This window comes from Vombatus ursinus, unplaced genomic scaffold, assembly GCF_900497805.2.
Source record: "Vombatus ursinus unplaced genomic scaffold, bare-nosed wombat genome assembly UNPS02011334.1, whole genome shotgun sequence".
In the NCBI taxonomy this organism is placed as follows: domain Eukaryota; kingdom Metazoa; phylum Chordata; class Mammalia; order Diprotodontia; family Vombatidae; genus Vombatus; species Vombatus ursinus.
In genome coordinates this window covers 7,920,109-7,942,064 of record NW_020951112.1, presented here as the reverse complement: position 1 = coordinate 7,942,064, position 21,956 = coordinate 7,920,109, and the positions used below count along the sequence as shown (strand labels likewise).

The 21,956-nt window shown below is 42.5% G+C and overlaps 1 protein-coding gene across 2 annotated transcripts in view; it reads right to left on the bottom strand.

Annotated features, from left to right (window-relative positions):
- Positions 1–20,155, bottom strand: part of HAL (histidine ammonia-lyase) — a 38,996-nt gene extending 18,841 nt beyond the window's left edge. Inside the window, exons 1-14 of one of the 2 annotated variants that reach the window (XM_027855758.1) lie at positions 19,796–20,155; positions 16,848–16,908; positions 16,733–16,760; positions 14,775–14,849; positions 14,609–14,681; positions 14,441–14,507; positions 13,967–14,004; positions 13,739–13,864; positions 10,741–10,880; positions 8,329–8,376; positions 7,269–7,416; positions 4,353–4,448; positions 4,176–4,234; positions 562–642 (exon numbers count right to left, since the gene is read on the bottom strand). In XM_027855758.1, coding sequence (XP_027711559.1) covers positions 562–642; positions 4,176–4,234; positions 4,353–4,448; positions 7,269–7,416; positions 8,329–8,376; positions 10,741–10,880; positions 13,739–13,864; positions 13,967–14,004; positions 14,441–14,507; positions 14,609–14,681; positions 14,775–14,849; positions 16,733–16,760; positions 16,848–16,908; positions 19,796–20,042 — 1,287 coding nt within the window. In that variant the 5' untranslated portion in view covers positions 20,043–20,155. The remainder of the gene's footprint in view (positions 1–561; positions 643–4,175; positions 4,235–4,352; positions 4,449–7,268; positions 7,417–8,328; positions 8,377–10,740; positions 10,881–13,738; positions 13,865–13,966; positions 14,005–14,440; positions 14,508–14,608; positions 14,682–14,774; positions 14,850–16,732; positions 16,761–16,847; positions 16,909–19,795) is intronic. The other variant, XM_027855759.1, reaches the window with a different exon arrangement.
- Between the last annotated feature and the right edge of the window lie 1,801 nt (positions 20,156–21,956).

The window sequence follows — 21,956 nt, the reverse complement described above, 5'->3', positions numbered from 1 at the left end:
TCAGAGAAGGTGCCCCCCGCCAGGAGTGGAAGGAGCTTTCTCACCTGGGAGTTTCCTGTACTGATGAAATCCCCATCTTCTATAGAAAGGCACCATGTTAGAGGAGGCACTGTGGCCTAATGGCCTCAGAACCAGCAAGATCTGGGTTCAAGTCCCACTTCTGATGACAAATACCACTACTACTACTACTACTACTACTACTACTATTACTACAACTACTACCGCTATTACTACTACTACAATAGTTAACATTTATACAGCTCCTACTACATGCAGGCACTGTGCTAAGCCCTTTACAAACACTATCACAACTCATCCTCACAACAGCCCTGTGAAATAGGTGCTGTTATATTATCCCCATTTTACAGTTGAGGAAACTGAGGCAGACACAGATGAAGGGGCTTGCCCAGAGGCAAGATTTAAAGCCAGGTCCTCATGACTGCAAGGCTGCCCCCCTATCCCCTGGGCTGTGATACCTCTTTTATTTTAAGATACACAACTAAAATATTAATTTTCCCCAGAGCCAAGACTCCCCAGAGCTGGTGAGCCATCAAAGGATACAGGGTTGTCTGTTGCACTGTTAATTTCTGTCGTGATGATGTCCTTCACAAAGGCTATTGTGTCGTTGGCCACACCATGGACCTAGAAGAAACGAAACACGGAATTAGGACCAACTGGCTCAAATAGAACTTCTTCCCCTCTCTGAAAACCAAGAATTCCTGAGGATATTTCAAAGCTCCCCCACCCTCAATTCAATCATTAAGCACCTATTATGACTATATTCCATTGCTTGTCTTCTCAATGAGAGGGATAGGGAGGGAGGGAGAGAATTTGGAACTAAATTTTTAAAATGAATCTTGAAAATTGTTTTTATGTGTTATTGGGGGAAAATAAAATACTAAATAAAAATTAAATTAAAAAAATAAAGCACCCATTATGGACTCTGGGCTAGACACTGGAAATACAAAGGGGGGAAACGATACAGTCCCTAGACTCAAGAGGCTTATAGTCTAAGAAGGGAGCTATGGCATATATACCAATAAGACTGAAATGAGGGAGAGGCTAGAGTCAGGCAAAGTGCTCTAGGAAAGTCTGAGCCCTGGCAATGAAGGCTAGCCAGTGGAAATCATGACATAATTGCAATTTGAAAATAGTTCAATTCAGGACAGCTAGGTGGTGCAGTGGATGGAGCACCGGCCCTGGATTCAGGAGGATCTGAGTTCAAATTTGGCCTCAGACACATAACACTTACTAGCTGTGTGACCCTGGGCAAGTCACTTAACTCCATTGCCTAGCCAAAAAAAAAAAAAGTTCAATTTGCTTCATAAATCCATGAGGACCTTGTCATCATACTACAGCATAAACCATTGGTGAAGGTGGGGTCATCTTTGATCCCACATCTAATACAAAAAGTGTCTCATTATAAATGCGATCTTGCTTTCAGGGAAGTCCTCAGACTCTACTCTTATGACCATGTCATTCCCATGCTCAAAAACTGATAGGGGCTCCCTATTGCCTTTAAATACACTCCTCAGGATGGCATTGGGAATCCTTCACAGTCTGGTTCCATCTAATTTCCAGGCTTCTTACATGTTCTTCCTCTCCATGGGCTCCATGGTGGAGCCAAACTGGCCCCTGGGTGTTCCCTAAACTTAGTATCCCATTTCCTCCCTCCATATTTTGGCCCATACTTTCACCTGTGCCTAAAATATACTCTCCATCTCCATTTTTAGAAATTTTGGCTTTCTTCCATATTCAATTGATATGCCCACTCCAGGGGGAAACCTCTGCTAACCCTCCCCCTGAGTGGTCCTTCTTTCCTCAAATAATTACAGTTATCTGTTTATATGCCCAGTCTTTTCTAGTTATATCTCTTCTCATGAGTGCTTAATTAATGTTTGTTCACTGACTGACTCTCCCAGTGGAATGCAAGCTCCTTGAGGGCAAAAATTCTCTCTCTCTCTTTCTCTCTCTGCCTCCCCCTTCCTTCCTTCTTTTCTAGTCCTTCCTTCCTCCCTTTCTTTCTCTTTCTTTCTCCCTCTTTCTTCCTTCCTTTCCCTTTCCTTTCCTTTCCCTTCCTTCTTCCCTTTTTCTTTTTTCTTTCTTTCTTCTTTTCTTTTTCTTTCTTTCCCCCTCCCTCTCTTCCTTTCTCCTTTCTCTTCCTTCCTTTCTTTCTCTTTCTTTTTTCTTTCCTCCTCCCTTTCTTCATTTCTTTTTCTTTCTTTTCTTCTTTCTTTCTCTCTTCCTTCCTTTCTCCTTTTATTTCCTTCCTCCCTTTCTCTCTTTCTTTTTTCTTTCTCTCTTTCTTCCTCCCTTTCTTATTTTTTCTTCTTTCTTTCCCCTCCCTCTCTTCCTTCCTTTCTCCCTTCCCTTCACTCCTCTCTCTTTTTTCTTTTTTCTTTCTCTCTTCCTTCCTCTTTCTTCTCTCTCTCTCTCTCTCTCTCTCTCTCTCTCTCTCTCTCTCTGTCTCCACATGTCAAACCTAAGTCCTCTGGACTCTGAGGCCATCTCTATATTTATTGTGCCACATTACGCCTCTTCCTGGCATTAAGTCAGGCAACATTCTTTACCAACCTGCATTTGCAAGACAATGGATTTCTATAAAATCCAGTACCTCTACTTAATGGTAGAGTAGAGGTGACTTGGTCCCATCTTCTCAATCTACCAAGGAATTTCTTAGCTAAACTGAATTTTTTTGGATTGCATGGATTGCTTTCACAAGAGAAGATGCCATCCCTATTTCCCCTTTAATCTATTTTGAAGAATAACACTACCAATCAGATGGCATTAGGATGGAAATGATGCATCTGAATTTTAAAATTGAAAAGATCAGTCATTCTCTGCCAGACATTAAAAGATTCCATTCTCTTACTAGGATGATCAGTTACTTTCTCAATTAGTTGGGCCAGGCAGTCTTTTAATTAGCCTTAATGGGGGTGTGAAAAATGAGTACACAAAGTCATTAGAGCAAGCCAAGCAATGGCCTGACCAGCAGAGGTGTTGAGCAAGGAAAAGGAAACATACCTTCACTGTATAAAATGCAAAATATGAGCAGGAAAAGTATTTAGGTTAAAAAAAAAAGCCCAGTGTTACGGAAGTCAGAGGAAGGAACAATTTTTTTTTTTAAGGGGAGTGAAGAGATTCCAAATCATGCCCATGCAAAGACCAAGTGAAAGAATTTGGGATTTTTTTGCCCAGGGCTAAGGTAGAGGGTGGGGACCGGGAATAAAGGCTATCGCCAAATATCTGAAGAGTTGTCATTTGCAAAGGGAATTGAACTTGTTCTGCTGTGCCCCAGAGAACAGGACTAGAACCAGGGGTGATTAATGCAATGAAAACAACGCTGGATTTGACATTATAGGATCTGGGTTCAAATCCTGCCTCTGACACCATCCTTGTGTGATCTTAGCAAGTCACACTCCCCCTCTGAGACTCAGTTTCCTTGTCCGTAAAATGAGGCAGTTGGATTAGATGGCTTCTGAGGACCCTTCCAAGTCTAAATCTATGCTTGTAGGACTTGTAGACATCAAAAATCCATTCCAGAGCTAAATATATGATTCCATGATTCTTTGACCTCTAAGAATAGGTTTTGATGGCTCAGGATGAGTGTAAATAGTAATTGTTTTCTTTTCTGGCCAGAAACTCTGAAAGTCTCCCACTCTCAGATTAATTCTTTTGGGAAGACAAACCAGGCCATCTTTTGTCTCAGTTCTATCCTACCCTTAAATCACTGAATGGGTGTTGCCTCAGACAAACTGGGACCTGGGAAAGACCTTAACTTAAAAAGACCAGGGTCTTGATCCATGTCTTGCCACTGGACTCAGGTGACTCTTGAGGAGAGAGTGAGGCTGATGACTTTGTACAGCTCTGCCTCACTTAAATCCAATTCACCTGCAAGTCATAACATCACCTTCCTGATGTCATCGGTCCTCTTCGAGAATGAAGGACAAACAGCAACAATGACAATGACCTCTAAGGTCTTGTCAGCTACAGACCTATGACCCTGTGATTAGGTTTCAGCTGAACCTAAGCAAAATTTTCCTAATAATCAGTTAGTCACACAGAACAAGCCATGACAAAGGAAGGGTAAGGAGGAGCCCATTACACAGTATCTCTCTTGCTTTTTCTTCCAATCGCTCTCTTTTTCAAGCTTCCAGAAAATATGTTAGGTTCACCTGTGGACAGCAGCGCATCGTGTAGGCGTCCTGTACTCGGTCACAAAATCTGTGGCTTTCTGCAAGAGCGAAAGAGAGTGTGAGACAGAGGGAGGCGTATCCTTATACGCCGATGTTCCTCCCTGACTCCGACAGCTAACCAGACACACATACGTTTCCTCCCAGAGAATCTCCCACCTGCTATTTCCGAGGGGTGGTGATCAGAATCCAGGAGGGATCGAAACCGGAAGGCGACTTCCATTTGCCCCCGGTGAGGACGCAGGGCGTGGATGTCTGGAATTAAAGAAGATAAAAGACCCTGAGACCTTCGTTTTCCTTCAGAGTGAGGCTGTACTGGGTCAGACCCATTGCCCTGCTATAGTATAAAGAGCTCAGGAGGTGTAGATAGAAATCCTGGGGTCAGTCTAAGACCTGATGCTCAATAGCCCAGTGACTGTGGGCAAAGCGTCTGATCTCTCTAAGCCTGGAGTACAAAATGGGGATAATATAATAATATTTATAATTTATAATAATTTATAATTTATTTGTCTAATTTAGAAATGCTATTGTATTTATATTATATATAAAATATATGTATATATTATATAATTTATAATAGATATTATTATAAATTATAATATAATTTATAATTTATGATAATACTTATCACAAAGAAAGTGCTATCATAACTGCAAAATGCCATATAAATGTGAGGTGCTATTATTAATAATATTAGTATTAATTAAAATGATGCTCCCTGATATCTGCCAAGGGATGCTTTATGGGAAGGTGTGACTGTTTTCCCTGAGGTCCCAGATGAGGCTTCCTTACCCAGGGGTTCCCTATACCAATGAAATCACGAGTCTCTGGCTATCCTCCAGGCCTGGATACTCATGTTCATCTCTTGGCTTCCCTGGCTGCTTCCAGGACCCAGCTACAATCTCACCTTCTACTGGAAGTCTTTCTTAACCTTTCTTAATTCGAGTACTCTGTTCCTCATTTCCTATTTATCCTATATATAGCTTTTTGAGTACATATTTGTTATCTTCCCCATTAGATTTTAAGCTCCTTGAGGTCCAGGACTGTCTTTTGTCTCTTTTTGTATCCCTATCACTTAGCATAATGCCAGGCACTTAATAAGTGTTTACTGATTGACTAACTGATTATGCCTGTCTGTAAACAAGCACGTCTCTGGCTAAAACACAAGAGGATTTAAGGATGCCCATCACCAGTCCTCCTCACTTTAGTTTCCATCTTAATTCTGTTTCCAAGAGAAGCAGCCATAAAAGTGATAGTCCAAGCAAGCCCAGCTCGCCCTGAATTGCAGCTTGATTTTGTGCTGTCCAACACGGGCGGGGCCGGCATTGTTCTATACTTGGAGGTGCCATCATTTTCTCAGTCACCCGAGATCACAACCTAGCAGTCATCCTAAGCTCAGTCCTCCTCATTCCACATATCCAGTTGATGGCCGAGTCTTTTCAATTCTGCTTCTCCATTTTTCACATCCACTACTCACAGGAGCATCTCTCATATCCACACCCTTTTCTCTATTCACCAAATTAGTTCAGGCTTCATCACTTCTTGCCTAGCTGATTGTGGCAGTCCTAAGTGGCCTTCCTGCCTCTAGCCTCTCCATTCTCAACAGGTGCCATATTAATATTCCTAAGGCACGGGTCTGCCCCTGCCATTCCCTGCTCAAGAAACATCAGCAGCCCCCTATTGCCTATGGATAAAAAACAAAGTCCTCTGTCTAGCTCCAGGGCATCAACCCAGGCTCACACCTCCAGACCTCAGTTTAGCAGAGGGCGGTCCCCATGCTTTGCCTTGTCACCCCTGCCTCTTGGAATCCTGGAGGCTCAGTTCAAGGGCTACTTCTAAGAAGAGGTTTCTGGACGGGCTGTCTCCTAGACCTGGAATGCACATCTTTCTCATCTAAGGATTTTCTTAGAATCCCAAGCTTTTTTCATAACCAAGCACAAACTCCTCTTAAATGAAGATTATCCCCCTTACACACACACACACACACACACACACACACACACACCCCACCTTGTGTTTACTTCAAAAACACTTTATATATCCATAATAACTTGTATCTTGTTTCTCTTCAGACTATAAACTCCTTCAGAGTAGGGATTTTTTCCACGTTTGTCTTTGTATCCCTAGCATCCAGCACAGTGCCAGGTACACAGTAGGTGTTTACTAAATGCTTGTTGATTAATCAATTGATTGATGTTGTATTCCCCCAGGAGAACATAAGCTCCTTGAGGGCAGGCACAATTTTAGTTTTCGCCTTTGTACACTCTGCCCCTTAGCACAATATCTTGTACGCAGCAGACACTTAATGAAAGCTTGTTGAAATGAATGCTGGGAAGGACAAAAGGAGATGAAGCCTTTTACTGACATATCAAGAGTCCAGGGGAAGCAAATTCCAGCCCCCTCTGACTACACGGATCACAAGCAGGCCAGCTAAAGAGGAATGCTGGAGGAGGTGGAATTCCTCAAGGGGATCACTGGTCATTCCATCTGTGCTCTTCTCTTTTCCATATAGTGGACGGGACCTGATCTAATCAGACCATAAATGTTAACCTCCTCATGAGACTAACAAATCTCCCTGTTTTTGTACTGACTGTGTGAAGTAATGCTTCCTTTCATCTTTCTTTTTTTCTCTTTTGCAAGGCAGTCAGGGTTAAGTGACTGGCCCAGGGTCATACAGCTAGTAAGCATCAAGTGTCTGAGGTCAGATTTGAACCCAGGTCCTCCTGATTCCAGGGCCTGTGCTTCATCTTTCTTCAATTCATCAAGCAGAAAGCTCATAGGCTTATAACTCTGGGGATAGAAGGGATCTAGGAATCAGTCATTTTACAGATGAGGAAACTGAGGCCTAAGGAGGTCAAGTGACTTGGCCATGGTCACATGGGTAGTAACATGGCAGTGCCAGATCCTCTGGCTCTAGTTTGGGGATCTGATGCCAAAAAAAATCCATCTTTACCCCAAGCATCCCCTCCTGATTTGAGGAATGCTGGTCCCCATGCTTTCTCCACCACTAATCCCTGAATTGTCCAGTTCCTGTTGGCTGGCCCAGCCCCAAGAGGAGGCAGCACGGATACCGACCTGTATCGAAGGCTTTGGTGGTGCCCTTCAGCACTTCCAAGGTCAGAGCAGCCACGATGTCAGCTTGCCTCGCGATGGCACTCGCTCTTTCAACGGCTTCGCAACCCAGGGACGTGATCATTTGGGTCCCATTGATGAGAGCCAGACCCTTGGGGGACAGAGAGAGAGAGAGACACGGGGACCCAACTGCTCTAAGCACGGTGGTATATAGTGGAGAGCGCCCAAAGTTGGAATTGGACGGTCCTAGGTTCAAATCCTGACTCTTCCATTTTCTACCTGGGCACTTTGGGCAAGCTAAATAACCTCCCTGGTTGGACTAGATGACGATCAAGGTCCTTTCAGATTCTGAGTCAATGCTCACTTTATTTCATCTATTTTTCTACCAGATTCTTCACCTTTGACTCAGCATAGAGCTGTCAACTTAGTGTTAGAATTTTTCGGTTGATTAGTCATATCTAACTCTTTGTGACCCCATTTGGCGTTTTCTTGGCAAAGAGATTCCTTCTCCAGCTCATTTTACAGAAAAGAAAACTGAGGCAAACAGAGTTAAGTGACTTGCCCAGGGTCACACAGCTAGTAAGTGTCTGAGGCCACATTCGAACTCAGGTTCTCCTAACTCCAGGGCTGACGTTCTATCCACTGTGCCACCTAGCTGCCTGCCCTGCTGTTAGACTCCCTGCACTGGAATCCCAATTCTAATCCTTCCCAGTTGGGTGACTTTTGTCACATCATTTAATGTTTTGGTCTCAGTTTACTTAAGTGAGGGGATTGGATTAGATTTTCTCTGAGGTCCTTCCTATCTCTAGATCAATGATTCCTCAGACCTTGGTTTGGGTCCTGACTCTGATACGTAATAGGTGAAAGATTAAGGCAATAGCTAGCTAGCATTGGTAATGTGTATCAAAGTTTGCAAAGCGCTTTACAGATATTATTTCATTTTATCCTCACAACCACCCTGGGAGCTATTATTATTCCCATGTTAGAAATGAGTGTGACAGGGGAAGGAGATGGGGTTATACACTGATCATTTTCTCCAAGCAGTGGCTTTAAAATACATTACCTCTTTTGGCTTCAAAGTCACTGGTTTCAATCCATGGGCTTGTAGGACCTGCAGAACGAATGACAAGACATGAGGGGATTTCAGAAATAAATAACAACCTGATTCCACATCCATGTTTATGCTAGTAAAGGCTCCTTCAGATGTCAGGGCAACTACGTGGGTTGGCATCTCCGGCTCTAGCCTTACCCCTTCTCCAACAATCTTTCCTTTGGTTTTTGTTGTTATTCAGTTGTTTTCAGCTGTGTGCAACTCTTCAAGACCCCATTTGGGGTTTTCTTGGCACAGATACTGGGGTGGTTTGCCATTTCCTTCTCCAGCTCCTTTTCCAGATGAGGCAACTGAGGTGAACAGGGTGAAGTGACTTGCCCAGGGTCACACAGCTAGTGTCTGATGTCAGATTTGAACTCATGAAGATGAATCTTCCTGATTCCAAGCCCAGCACCCTATACACAGCACCACCGATAAATGCTTGTTGACTGGCTAACTCTGCACCTCACAGTACAAAATACCAAAGCCCTAACTAAAACTTTTTCTGCCTGGGCCAAGCATCACAAAATATACCCACACATCAACTATTAAATATAAATCAAGTTGAAGAAAACAGAGAAAAAGACTCTGGAATACAATGAGGCTGATTAGCTGAGGGGGAGATGCTGACTTGACCACAATGAAACTGGTATTTAGTAGCTTCCTATTTTATCTAATTATTGCTTCACTTTTAAGTTTGGAGTTCAGTTGTTTCTGTGATGCTGAAGGTACTATGAGCACCCTATAATTTTCAGCACCTTGGACCAAAGGTCTGATCACCTAGCCCTAGTTATGGTTCTATCCAGCACAGTGCCTAGCATATAGCAGGTGTCCAAAGAATACTGCTGACTGTTGAACATTGGATTGTGGGTGTCATACCAAAAGAGGACCCAGGCAGAGAAGAAGCCCCAGACACTTCCCCTTAAGTGGGGAACGTGAGTGAGAACAGCACAAGGCTACAAAATAATCTGTTGTGGGAAGGAAGGAACTGAGTTTATTCAGTGCTAAAACTAAAAGGATCATCCAGGGAACATGATAGCTATCTTCAAGTATCTGAAAACTTATATGGAAAAGAGACTAGGGATTTTTTTTTTTTTTTTTTTTTTTTTTTGCTTAGCCCCAGAAGCCAGAACTAGGAACAATGGAAATGGGCAGGGAGGCTGATACCAATCCAAAGTAAGAAAAATACTTCCTCATAATCAGAGCTGTTCAGCCGTGGCTGCTCTTTACTGTGTCTAGAGGGCTGCCTTGGGCTCCCTGTTCCTATAGGCCTTTAAACAAAAGATAGATAAGCACTTGATGGTGATTTTGTAGAGGGAATTTCCATCAAATGTGGGTTGGGCTAGATGGCCTTGGATATTCTTCCTGCTTTAAAATTCTGAGCTTTCGGAATTGCTCAGGGAACAACTATCCACTGTGGACGCTGCCCAGGCCTTGAGGACTTCTTTTTTCTAAGCTAAATGCAACCAGCAATTATTAAGCACCTACCCTGTTCAGTAATAACAGGTTCTCAATAAGGTCCCTTGCTCTGAAATTCTAGGCTTTCATAATTGCTCAGGGACCAATTATCTATCCTGTAGAGTAGACTGATTATACCCTTAGTTTCTCTTCTTTCTAAGCTAATTTTGATCTAACAGTTATGATTATGAGTAGTCTTAGGTTTTGAGATTTTGAAATGTCCCTCCTCTTGCCCAACACACACACATACACACACACACAAGTTCAGGGCAAAGTGATTGATGCCACATTGCATTTTGGTAATATCAAACATGTGGCACCATAGTGCATACAGCAATGGCTTTGGAGTCAGGAAGACTCATCTTCATGAGTTCAAATCTGGCCTCAGACACTTACTAGTTGTATGACCCTGGGTAAGTCACTTAATCCTGTTTGCCTCAGTTTCTTCATTTGTAAAATGACCTGGTGAAGGAAATGGCAAACCACTACAGTCTCTTTACCAAGAAAACCCCAAATGGGGTCACAAAGGGTCAGAAATGACTGAACAACAATAGCAACATTAAACATGAAGGTCATAAGATCATAGATTTAAAACAGGAAGGAACCTTAGAAGACATGTAGTCCAACCGCATCATTTTACAGATGCGGAAACTGAGGCCCAGAGTGATTTGTAAGTATATGAGATGGGATTAGAACCCAGGACCTCCTTAATCTGTCTACGTCTGAGCCTAGGATGCACCCCTCACATAGCATTATAGCTCTACAGGAGGTGGTATCATGGGAGTAGCTGCTAAAACAATTTGAATTTCCCAGCAGGATTCCAACAGGATCCAATCCTGTGCCTTAGAGGGCATCCTGAGTAAAATCTGATCTGGCTTCACAGCTATGCATTGGCCATCCATGTGGGCACCCCCAGAGCTTCCTTACATATTTGGCATCAGCCCAGCCACTCTTTGGAGACCACATCTTTCCTTCTCCTATAAGACCCAGGGCAAGGTGAGAAAGCGGGGCCAGGTCCCCACTGGCTCCAACTGTTCCCTTCTCTGGAACGTAGGGCAGGCAGGATGCTAAGAGAGAGAGAGAAAAAAAATCAGGCTACCATGGGGCACATGGGATGGGCTTCTAACCACACTGTGTCTGATGGAGAGAGACCCTTCCTTTTCCTCCTTCCCCCAGCTCCACCTGCCTCACCTCCCCCCAAATCTGGCGTTATCTGCTATCACAAAGAGCAGCCACTGTGTTCCAGCGAGATCCAGAGGATGAGATCACAGAGTCAGAGCTTGGGGAGACCACAGAGGACACTCCGTCTAACTCCCTTATTTTACAGAAGAGGAAACTAAGGTTCATGGAGATTAAGTGGCTTGTTGAAGGCCATCCTTTTATTGTTCAGTCATTTTCAGTTATATCCAACTCTTTGTGACCCCATTTGGGGTTTTCTTGGCAAAGATCCTGGAATGGTTTGCCATTTCCTTCTCCAGCTTATTTGACAGATGAGGAAACTGAGGCAAAGAATTAAGTGATTTGCTCAGGGTCACACAGCTAGTAAGTGACTGAGGCTGGATTTGAACTCAGGTCTTCCTGACACTCTATCTAAGGTCATTGCAGTAAGCATCATAGATTGAAAGATGGGAAGGAACTTTGAGGTCATCTAGTGTAGCTCCTTCATTTTATAGCCGAGGAAACTGAGGACCAGGGACATTTAGTGATTAGCCGTAGGTCACAGAGGTTGGATCTGAATAGAGGTTGTCTGACTCCAAATCCAGCACACTTTCTATTTCTATTACTCCATTAACATCAGGGTTTGAACCCAGCTCCCTTGACTCTGGGGCCAATTATCATGCTATCTTCCTATCTAAACAGGAAAATCCCAAGGTAGAGTAAGATTGGGCAGACCTAAACTTCCAGAGTTTGGGTGAACCAACATGATCAATAATAAAAATAAAAAGCAGGACTACTAGCCCTGTGAAATACTGTGAAGATTGCTGCATTGGAAATCATAAAACTAGGCTTCAAATCCTGCTCTACAACTCCCTGTGTAACCTTGGGAAAATCACTTTATATCTCAGAGATGTAATTGTCTCATCCGTAAAAATGAAGGGATTATATCAGACGGCCTCTGAGGTCCTTTTCCACTCTAAATCAGCAATCCTTTCATCTCTCTGGGCCTCAGTTTCCTTTTCTGTGAAATGGGGAGGTGGGGAATAGATGACCTCTGGAGTCCCTTTTAGATCTGGGAGCCTATGGTCCTCAAACACCACATTTTAGAAGGAGCATTGGTAAGCTGGAATACAACCAAAGGAGAGCAATCAGAACAGTGAAGGGACTTGAAATTGTGTTCTGTGGGGATTGGTTGGGAATTGTTTAGCCTGGGGAAGAGAAGAATGGAGTGAGAGGGGATCATGGTAACATTTCAAGTCTCTGAAGGTTTAGTCTTGTTCATGAATTTTGGTTGGATTTTAGGGAGAACATTCCAGCAATTAGAAATGTCTCAAATTGTAGCAGGCTATTCCAAGAGGTAGTGAGTGACTCGGCAGGGATGGTCTTTATGTGGAGGTTGAATAGTCATTCAACTTGTTGGGTCATTTCCAACTTTAGACCTATGACCCCATGACCAAAGACTAAAGGCCCAATATTTTAAGCTTATATAACTTGTAGAAGGAATTCATGTTTTAGGGGAAGACTGGGTGAGATGGTTATCAAAGCATAGATTTAGAGCTGGTAGGGACCTTAGAGGCATCTAGGTCAACTCCCTTATTTTACAGATGAGGAAACTGAGACCCCAGGGAAGTGACTTCCTCAAGATTGTATAGATAATAAGTGGCATAGTTGGGATTTCAACCGCGGTCCATTGATTCTGAATCTAGTATTTTTCCCGCTACACCACCTCCCATTTTTGGGATTCCATGATTCCATGATCAGTCCAAGTAGTCACAGAAACATTCACTTATGATACAACTGCCAATTGCTGGATCAGGTCAGCAGAACAGAGATGGAACAGCTGAAATTCTAGAAAATGGGGCACTCTAGTGGCCTGGTCCTCTAGCCTCATTATATGGGAGTGTCCAATGTTGCTTCACAATGGAATTTCCCCAGCTCAAGTACAAGGTATTTTCTACCCAAAAGAATTTAACAGCATCAAAATCACTTGCTTAACTGTCTCTGTCACTTTATGCCAGCTAGTAATTCCCTCCCTGGCCCTCAGTTTCCCCATCTGTAAAATGAGGGGGTTGGTCTAGATAGCCTCTTTTCAGCTTTAGCTCTGTGATGCTATGACAACTGGGGACTAAAAAGCTTATGTAATTTGTTCTTATCTTTGTAAAACTGATAATGATAATAGCTCACATTTTTTTAGTCCTTTAAGGTTTGCAAAGCATTTTACACACATTAGGTCATTTGATTCTTCCAACAATTCTTTTTTTTTTTTTTTTTTTGCACTCTGGTGAGGCAATTGGGGTCAAGTGACTTGCCCAGAGTCACACAGCTAGTTAAGTGTCATGTGTCTGAGGCCGGATTTGAACTCAGGTCCTCCTGACTCCAAGGCCAGAGCTCTATCTACTGCTCCACCTAGCCACTCCACTTCCAACAATTCTTGCTGTTGAAGGGAGATGTTATTTTTATCCATATTTTACAGATGATGAAACTGAGGCTTTGTCCAGGATCACAGAGCTAGTAGTAATCTGAGGTGGAATTCAAATCCAGACCTTCCTGACTCCATATTTAACAGAAAATAAAGTTTTTTTATAGACTATATTTTGACATAAAAAAATTGAACCCCATCTCTGGTAACATTCATCTTCCTCATTTCCCTTTCCCTCCTCCCATCTCAATCCTTTCTGATTCCCTTCTTCCTGTCCTTCCTGTCATCCCGTTGACTAGCCTGATAACATTCTATTTTGTATTAAACTTCCAGCCAACAGGTAATTACCGTTAAACATTTCGATAACTTGTTGGAGAGTTTCCAGGGAAATTCCACTGTATCCTTTGGCTAAGACATTGATTCTCAAAGCCATGAGCATCCGGCATCTCTCGGGGATCAGTGGTTTCCCAACACCTATGAGGACATCAACAGAACAAACATTTTGTCTTCCCCAATCAATCCCAACCCTTCTGCCACTCAGAGAAAAACCAGAAGTTTCAAGTAACTTCTCCTTACCTGAAGAATGGGAGCGCACTAAATTGACCTGGAGTTCCCTAAGAGAGGAGAGGAAAAAAAGAGAGAGAAAGAAAAGAAAAAAAAATTAATCTTCAACCTGGGTTCTCTTCATTTAACAATTTCCACCAAAATGATAGAGGCCAGTCAACAAGTATTTGTTACATACTAATTATGTGCCAGGCACTGTGCTAAGTGTTTTTCAAATATTATCTCATTTTATCCTCACACCAAACCTGGGAGTTTCTATTATTATTACCCTTATTTTAAAAATGGAGAAACTGAGGCAGATGGTGGCTAAGTGATTTGCTTAGGGTCACACAGCTAGTAAGTATCTGTAGCAAGATTTAAACTCAGTTCCTCCTAACTCCAAATCTAGTACTCAATATAATATGCCACCAAGCTGTCTAGGAGCATTACGAAATGAATTCACAAAGAATCTGAGTAAATTACTCAGAGAAAATGTCTCCCACCTACCTTAGCTTACTGATGGGGATGACAGTTCTGGCAAATTTTCCAAATCCAGTAGTGATTCCATAAACAACTGAAAAGGAAAGAAGATATGGGGTCGATTAGCCACAGATAATCATTTCATTTAAAAAATTATATTTAGATCTCATGCCCCAAAGGAGAATGAATGGATACCGGTTTTCTCTCTCACGATACTTTCGATGACCTCTCTGGAGTCCTGCACTCGCTTCTCAGCCTCCGGAGTAAGCTAGGAAACAATAGATAAGGGGCTTGGTTGGGATATTTCCTAAGGTGGGGCAGTGGTGATTTCAGGGTGTCTCCCCTTACCTAATATATTTACCTTGATTTTGTACAGTCCTTTTCCTAAACTGACCAAATCCTCGGTTGTCAGACTATCTCCGTCTAAGGCGATATACTGGTCAAAAGAAGTGGATTTTAGTGAGGGAAGAACTCAATGGATATGAGACACTACAAGTGAACGGGGTGAGGTGAGCCCCTCCCCAAGTCAATGGAATCTTGGGCTTCATTGAGAGACAACAATTTCTGGAATAAGGGGGTGATAAGTCCCACTGTGTCCTGCGCTTGTCAGATCACACCTAGAGCGTTGTGTTAGGCTCTGAGGACCATAGTTGAAGGTGGACATTGATAAAAGCTAGAGAGTGTACAGAGAAGGGCAAACAGAATGGAGAAGGACCTTTGCCATATACATGGGGCAGGTGTGTGTATGTGTGTGTGTGCTGCAACCAATTGAATTTCAGTGTGATGACTAATATGGTAATATGTTTTGCATGACTGAACACATATAACTCATATCAAATTGCTTACTGTCTCAGGGAGGGGGAGGTGAGAGACGGAGAGAGAAAATCTGGAACTTAAAATTTTTTAAAATGAATGTTTAAAATGGTCTTTACATGTAACTGGGGAAAAATAAAAATAAATAAGTAAGCAAGTAAGCAAGTAAATAAATAAATAGATTTCATTGGAAGCATTTATACCTTGGAAATCAGCAAATTACAAATTGAAGATTGATTTCTTATCTTGTTGATTGTCTAGACTTTATAAAGTAATGGAGAAAATGTTGCTAATGGCGATGAAACTTAAAAGTGTGTCTTGCATACATTTTGTTTCCAGAGAGCTGGGAGTTAAATATTTACCAGCACACCCCTGCATTTCAGTGTGGCAGAATCAAGGCTATTTAGCCTGAAGAAGAGGAGAGGGGATGATGTGATACCGTCTTCCAGTGTTCCAAGGGCTGTCACACGGGAAGAGGGATTAGATTATTCCATTTCACCCCAAGGGACAGATTTAGGAGCTGTAGGTGGATGTTGGCCCATAGGTCCATTTAGGATTTGATAAAGTTCCTTGCAGTTAAAGTCATCTACAGGTGGAATGGGGTGCTAGTTTCCTTCTCGTTGAAATTCTGCCAGAAGAGGCTGGAAAATCACTTGCCAGATATGTTAGGTTTTCAGTATGACTTGGATTACATGGTCTGAGCTCCCTTCCAATGCTGAAATTCTGATATTCTGATACGCAGAATTGAATGTGGGTACTCCAGAGAGTTCACCACTGTAGTGAAATGTGAATACAGTCACAGCACATGTTTTAAAACAGTAGATTTTAAAATAAGGGGTGGGAGGGGCAGCTAAACTGTGATAAAGAGAGCAAAAGTTGGCACAGTTTCTCAAAATCTCTCCTATGTCTATAAGGGCCTTCTGCGCATTCATTCAGTTCCACCACTATTTCATGAGTGTCTACTATTTACAAGGTGTCACACTGTAGAACGTAAGCTCCATGAGGAGCTTACAGGAATTACTGTGGTTTGGTTTTTGTCTCCCCCAGCTCCTGGCTCATAGTAGGTGCTTAATAATTCTTGCTGAACTGGGTCATGCTGGTGTCTTAAAGCCAGGGGTAATTCTCTTACTATCTGCCATCAGTCGGAAAGGGTTCAGGACACTTCCCTTTATAAATAAAAATTGCCACTGTTGGCCTGCATTTTCCTATCAGAAAGGTGTTGTTGAATCAATTCAGTCATGTTTGACTCTATGTGACCCCATTTGGGGTTTTCTTGGCAAAGGTACTGGAGCGGTTTGCCATTTCCTTCTCCAGCTTTTTGACAGATGAGGAAACTGAGGCAAATAGGGTGAAGTGACTCGCCCCGGGTCACACAGCTAGTAAGTGTCTGAGGCCAGATTTAAATTCAGGAAGATGAATCTTCCTGACTCCAGGACCAGCGCTCTATCCACTATGGCGCCACCTAGCTGACCCTTCCTACCAGAAAGACCATTGGTTAAATCCTACCTTGTCAGGTTCCCGGTATTTGCTGTAGCTGAAAAAAGCCTGTTAAAGGAAAGATGCATAAAACAGAGCAATGATGATCTCAAAGAAGGATAAGATGATGGTCAGAAAAGGATACAGATAAACTCCTTCCGGTTGAGATGGAATGAAGTCTGGAGACATCACATCCCCTTCTATCACTGAAAAGAGAAGGCCAATGAGTCTTAAAGGGTGCAAGGTCAAAACTTCCCTCAAAAATTTTACAGTTAAAAAGAAGGCAAGGCCACGATGTAGCCCACTTTCCATCAATAACTGAATCAATACAACAGAAACTGTCACTGCACCTTCTTTCCCCCCAAAGCAAAGGTGTTTACTGAAATAACATAGCATGAATAGTAACAAAACCGCCCCCAATAAGCCTGGGGTTCCCCCTCCCACAAACAGGCGTAGCAATAGTGAGAAGACTAGTAGAAAGGTATATATTTAGGGAATACAGGCAGCTATAACCCTTCACACTCCCAGGGCCCCAGTGTCTAACCAAATGATGTAACATGTTATTTGAAAAACAGTGTTTTTGCAAATCTTAAAACACTTTGTAAACGATGGTTGTTGCTGCTGCTGTTGTTATTGCTGTTATTATTATTGCTATCATTATTATTATTATTATCATTATTTTGCCTTCACATGGTGTCTTCACACTATCCCCCCTGAGCCCAGCTGGCCCAGGCTGCTCAGCTTGCCCCACAGGTCTGGCTCCTCTCTCAGCCTCCTCCCGAACTTTCCAGTCTTCTTACACCTTGTACCTCACCACATCCAGTAATAACATTGGCCTCCTTGCTGTCTCTCCCACAAGACCCTCCCGTCTCCTGACTATGGGCATGTTCCTTGTCTGTCCCCCAGGCCTGGAATTCTCTCCCTCCTTGGCTCTGCCTTCCGGCTTCCATGACTTCCTTCAAATCCCAGCTAAATCCCACCTTCTTCAGGAAATCATTCTTTTTTTTTTTTTTTTTTGGTGAGGCAATCGGGGTTAAGTGATTTGCCCAGGGTCACACAGTTAGTGTCAAGTGTCTGAGGCTGGATTTGAACTCAGGTCCTCCTGACTTCAAGGCCAGAGCTCTATCCACTGCACCACCAAACTGCCCCAGGAAACCATTCTTGATACCCCCTCTTTATTCTAATGCATCTCTCTCTCTCTCTCTCTATTTCTTTCTCTCTCTCTCTTTCTGTCTGTTTTTCTGTCTCCTTTCTCTATCTCTATCTATTTCTGTGTCTTTATCTGTATGTATCTATCTCTATCTGTATCTCTATTAACCTATCATCCATCCATCCATTTATCTCTCTCTATATATATATCTGTATCTATTTCTCTACCTGTATTTATCTATTTATCTCTATCTGTCTGTCTTTCTGCTAGTCTATATATCTATCCATCCATCCATTTATCCATTTGTCCCTCCATCTATCTTTCTCTGTCCCTCTGTCTATCCATCCATCTATCTTTCTGTCTACCTTTCTGTTTGTCTTTCTCTCCATCCATCCATCCATCCATCCATCCACCCATGCATCCATCCATCCATCTATTGGTCTGTCCCTCTATCTATCTATCCATCTATCATCTATCTATTTATCATCTATCTAGTTTATACATCATCTGCCCATTAGACTGTGAGCTCCCTGACAGCAGAGACTGTCTTTTGCCTCTTTTTGTATACTCAGGGCTTAGCAATCTGCCTGGCACATAGTAGGTGCTTAAATGTTTACTGGCCGACTGCAGCTCAACTCTCAACTCCTAGGAATAATTGTCTTTAGACTGAAGTGCATCTTTTACAAAAGCACAGATTCTAAATGATGCTCTGGATGGCTACATAAATGGAAGAAAGACCACTGAGAGAGAGAAATCAATAATAGTACTGGGAGACAAGTCATTAGAGGATCACAGAGTTGGAAAGGAATTTAGAGGTCATTTTGCCCAACCTCCTTATTTTAAAGATGAGGAAACTGAGGCAAAGAGAGGTCAAGTAATTGACCAAAGTCATCAAGGTAATATTTGAGGCAAGATTTGAATCCAGGTCCCTTGACTCCATGCCAGCATTCTTTCTGCCATACTGTGATGCTTCTCGATGAATGAAGTTTACTTTCCCTCATAGCTCTGCCACTTACTACCAGTGTGGCCCTGGACAAGTTTCTCTTCATTTCTCTAGGCCTCAGTTTCCTCTTTTGTAAAAATGAGTTGTACTAGATGGCTTCTAATGTCCCTTCCAGATCTATGATCCTCATTGCAGAGATGTGAGTAACTAAAAAGGACAGAAAAATATATATACACATACATACATACATACATATATGTGTAATATATAATTAATCAATCAGTAAACATTTATTAAGCTCCTATTATGCACCAGGCACAGTGTTAAACACATATTGCTCAACATGTACTTAACACTGTGCCTGGCACACAATAGGCGTTTCACAAATGTTTACTGATTGATTGATTATATACAAACAAAAGACATCACTAAGACATTTTTAAAAAGAAAGAGAAAGTAGGTGTTAAAGTATAGTGAGTAGGACTTAAAATAATTCCTTAAATAAAAAAAATAAAATAAATTCCTTCCCTTTGACCTGCTCCTTTCCCAAGAACCACCAATCACACAACAACAACTGACCTTCAAAAACTTCTTCTCTAAAGAGCACTGTGTGTGCTTGGGCAAAAATCATTTTTTTCTTTCTAGGATGCATTTTCCTTACTCACTTTCCTCATCTGTAAAATGAGGGAGTTGAACTAGGTAACTTTCAATAGCCCTTCTTTTCTCTGAGACTCAGTTTCTTTATAAAATGAGGAGGCTGGAACAGATAACCAACCTCGAAGGGCCCTTCCCTTCTCAAGGCCTCAGTTTCCTCATCTGTAAAATGATCAAGTTGGACCAGATGACCTAGTTGGACCTCTTCTAGCTCTCAGCCAGTGATCCTGTTCGTATCTTCCAGCCAGGAAGGATGACTCGGAAGGGTGGGTTGAGAGACGCCACCTCCTTTCTCCATTCATGGTCTACTTCTGCTCCGATCTATAACCCCACTGACTCTACTTACCAACTTCCACAAATTCATTGTTCTCCAAGGCAACTTCTAACAGGTCATCATGGTCCAGCAGACCCAACCCCTTACATCTCCGCATGTAGAACCTCACATCATCCACTGAGGCAAAACCTCCATTGTCAGGCTTATTCTTCATGTACCTCCTCACGGCTTCCCGGCCCAACCACCTCACCGTGAGACCGCCATCCTGACATGGCACAGCCAGCCACTCCCCCCGGACGTGGACCGTATATCTGGGCATCTTCTTTCTCCTGAAGGTCTGTTTCCTTTGAGTATCTGCCTGGAATGATACCTCTCCTGAAGAGGACTGAGACCGGAGATAACTGTGTGTCACTCCAAAGGCTATGACCTAGAAGTCAGTCTGTAGAGAGGGAGGGAGCCAATCAGAGAGACCTTTTTCCTCTTGCCTATTCAGGTTGATTAGGCCATTGTTTGGAAAGAGTGTCACCCACTCCCAAACTGGGTCAGGAGACACACCTCCTTATCAAGCTTGGGAGTGAAATAACTAGTGGTTCAGGTGTTATTTTCCCCCTAGAAATGTTTTAACTCAGCACTGACTATAATGATGGCAGTGGGGTAATGTTTGAAGGGAAGGAATTGATTTTTTTGAAAAATAAACCCTCTCTCACTTTGCCCTTTGATCTATGCATTGCAATCGAATGCCTGCCTGATCTAAGTGAGAGAGCAGACCTGAGGCTTCAGATGTAATTTAGTGAACCAGTTATCAATGGCAATAAATAAATCCAACAAACATTTATTAAGAATATACAGTATATTACTGTGCCATAAGAAATGAGGAGCAGGAAGATAAGCTTGGAAAGACTTATATCAACTGATATAGAGTGAAGTGAGCAGAACCAGAACACTAAACACAGTAACAGCCATAATGTATGATGAAGAATTGCAAATGACTTAGCTATTCTAAGCAATACAATGATCCGAGACAACTCTGAAGGACTTATGATGAAAAATGCTGTCTGTCTCCAGAAAAAGAACTGAGCATAGACTGAAGCATGCTATTTCTCTCTCTCTCTCTCTCTCTCTCTCTCTCTTTCTCTCTTTCTCTGTGTGCCATTCCAAAGGCTATCACCTAAAAGTCAGCCCACAGAGAAGGAAGGCCAATGAGGGAGACACTTTTCCTCTTCCCTGTGCAGACTGATTAGGCCACTGTTTGGAAAGAGTTCCACCCACTCCCGGGCTGAAACTTCTGATTCTATCTATCTTAGAATTAGGGCAGAGTTTTACATAGGTTCCAAAAATATGCATCTCGATAAGTACTCTTTGTGCATAGGACAGCTTTGAAATAATTAAGAAGTCTGTCTCACCTACTGACTAACCAAGATTCCACAGGACTGGTGGTTTTACATGTTACCCATCTCCTGTGCTAGAGGTGATGGACTCCTGACACAGAATGAGACCTATACAGGGTATCCCCAAAGTCTTTAATCTATCAAAGCTGCACTAGGACTTTTGGGATGCCCTGTATTTTTTGGACATAGCCAATTTGGGAGTTTGACTGGGCTTTTTGTTACAAGGTGAAGGAAGGAGCAGGAAGAGAAAAAAATATATTTTTTTGTTAATGGGAAAAGTATTAATTGATTAAATTTTAATTAATTTTAATTTAATGTTGACTGATCATGGATGGCAGTTTACCAGCATAGGTCAGCACGTGCTGTGCAATGTATTGTCCTCAGAGAATCACTGAATGATTAAATGCCTTGCCCAGAATCACACAACAATTACTTGTTAGAGGTGAGACAAGAGCTCAGGCTGTCCTGACTCTGAGGCAGGTTCTCTACTCACTGGAGAGAGGGCAACACTGACAGAGGAAGCTTCATCATTAGGAGCTCCTTATTCCAATTAAATAACATTCCTCTCTCCCCCTACCCCGCAACAACAGTAACCACAGCAGCAACAATCTTCCTTCCTTCCTTCTTTTCTTCCTTCCCTTCCTTTGACTTGCCCCATTTCTAAACTGAATGGTTTGTCTGTCCTTAGGCAGCCTGAAGCCTGTGTCCTTCCCCGCTCCCCTCACTGGTACTGGACTTACTTCAGACACCCAATAGACTTTAGCCCTATTATAGCTCAGAACTCTGCTCAGCTCAAGGGACCCATCTGACTCAGTCTCCCCATTAGCACAGATTACAGGTATGCA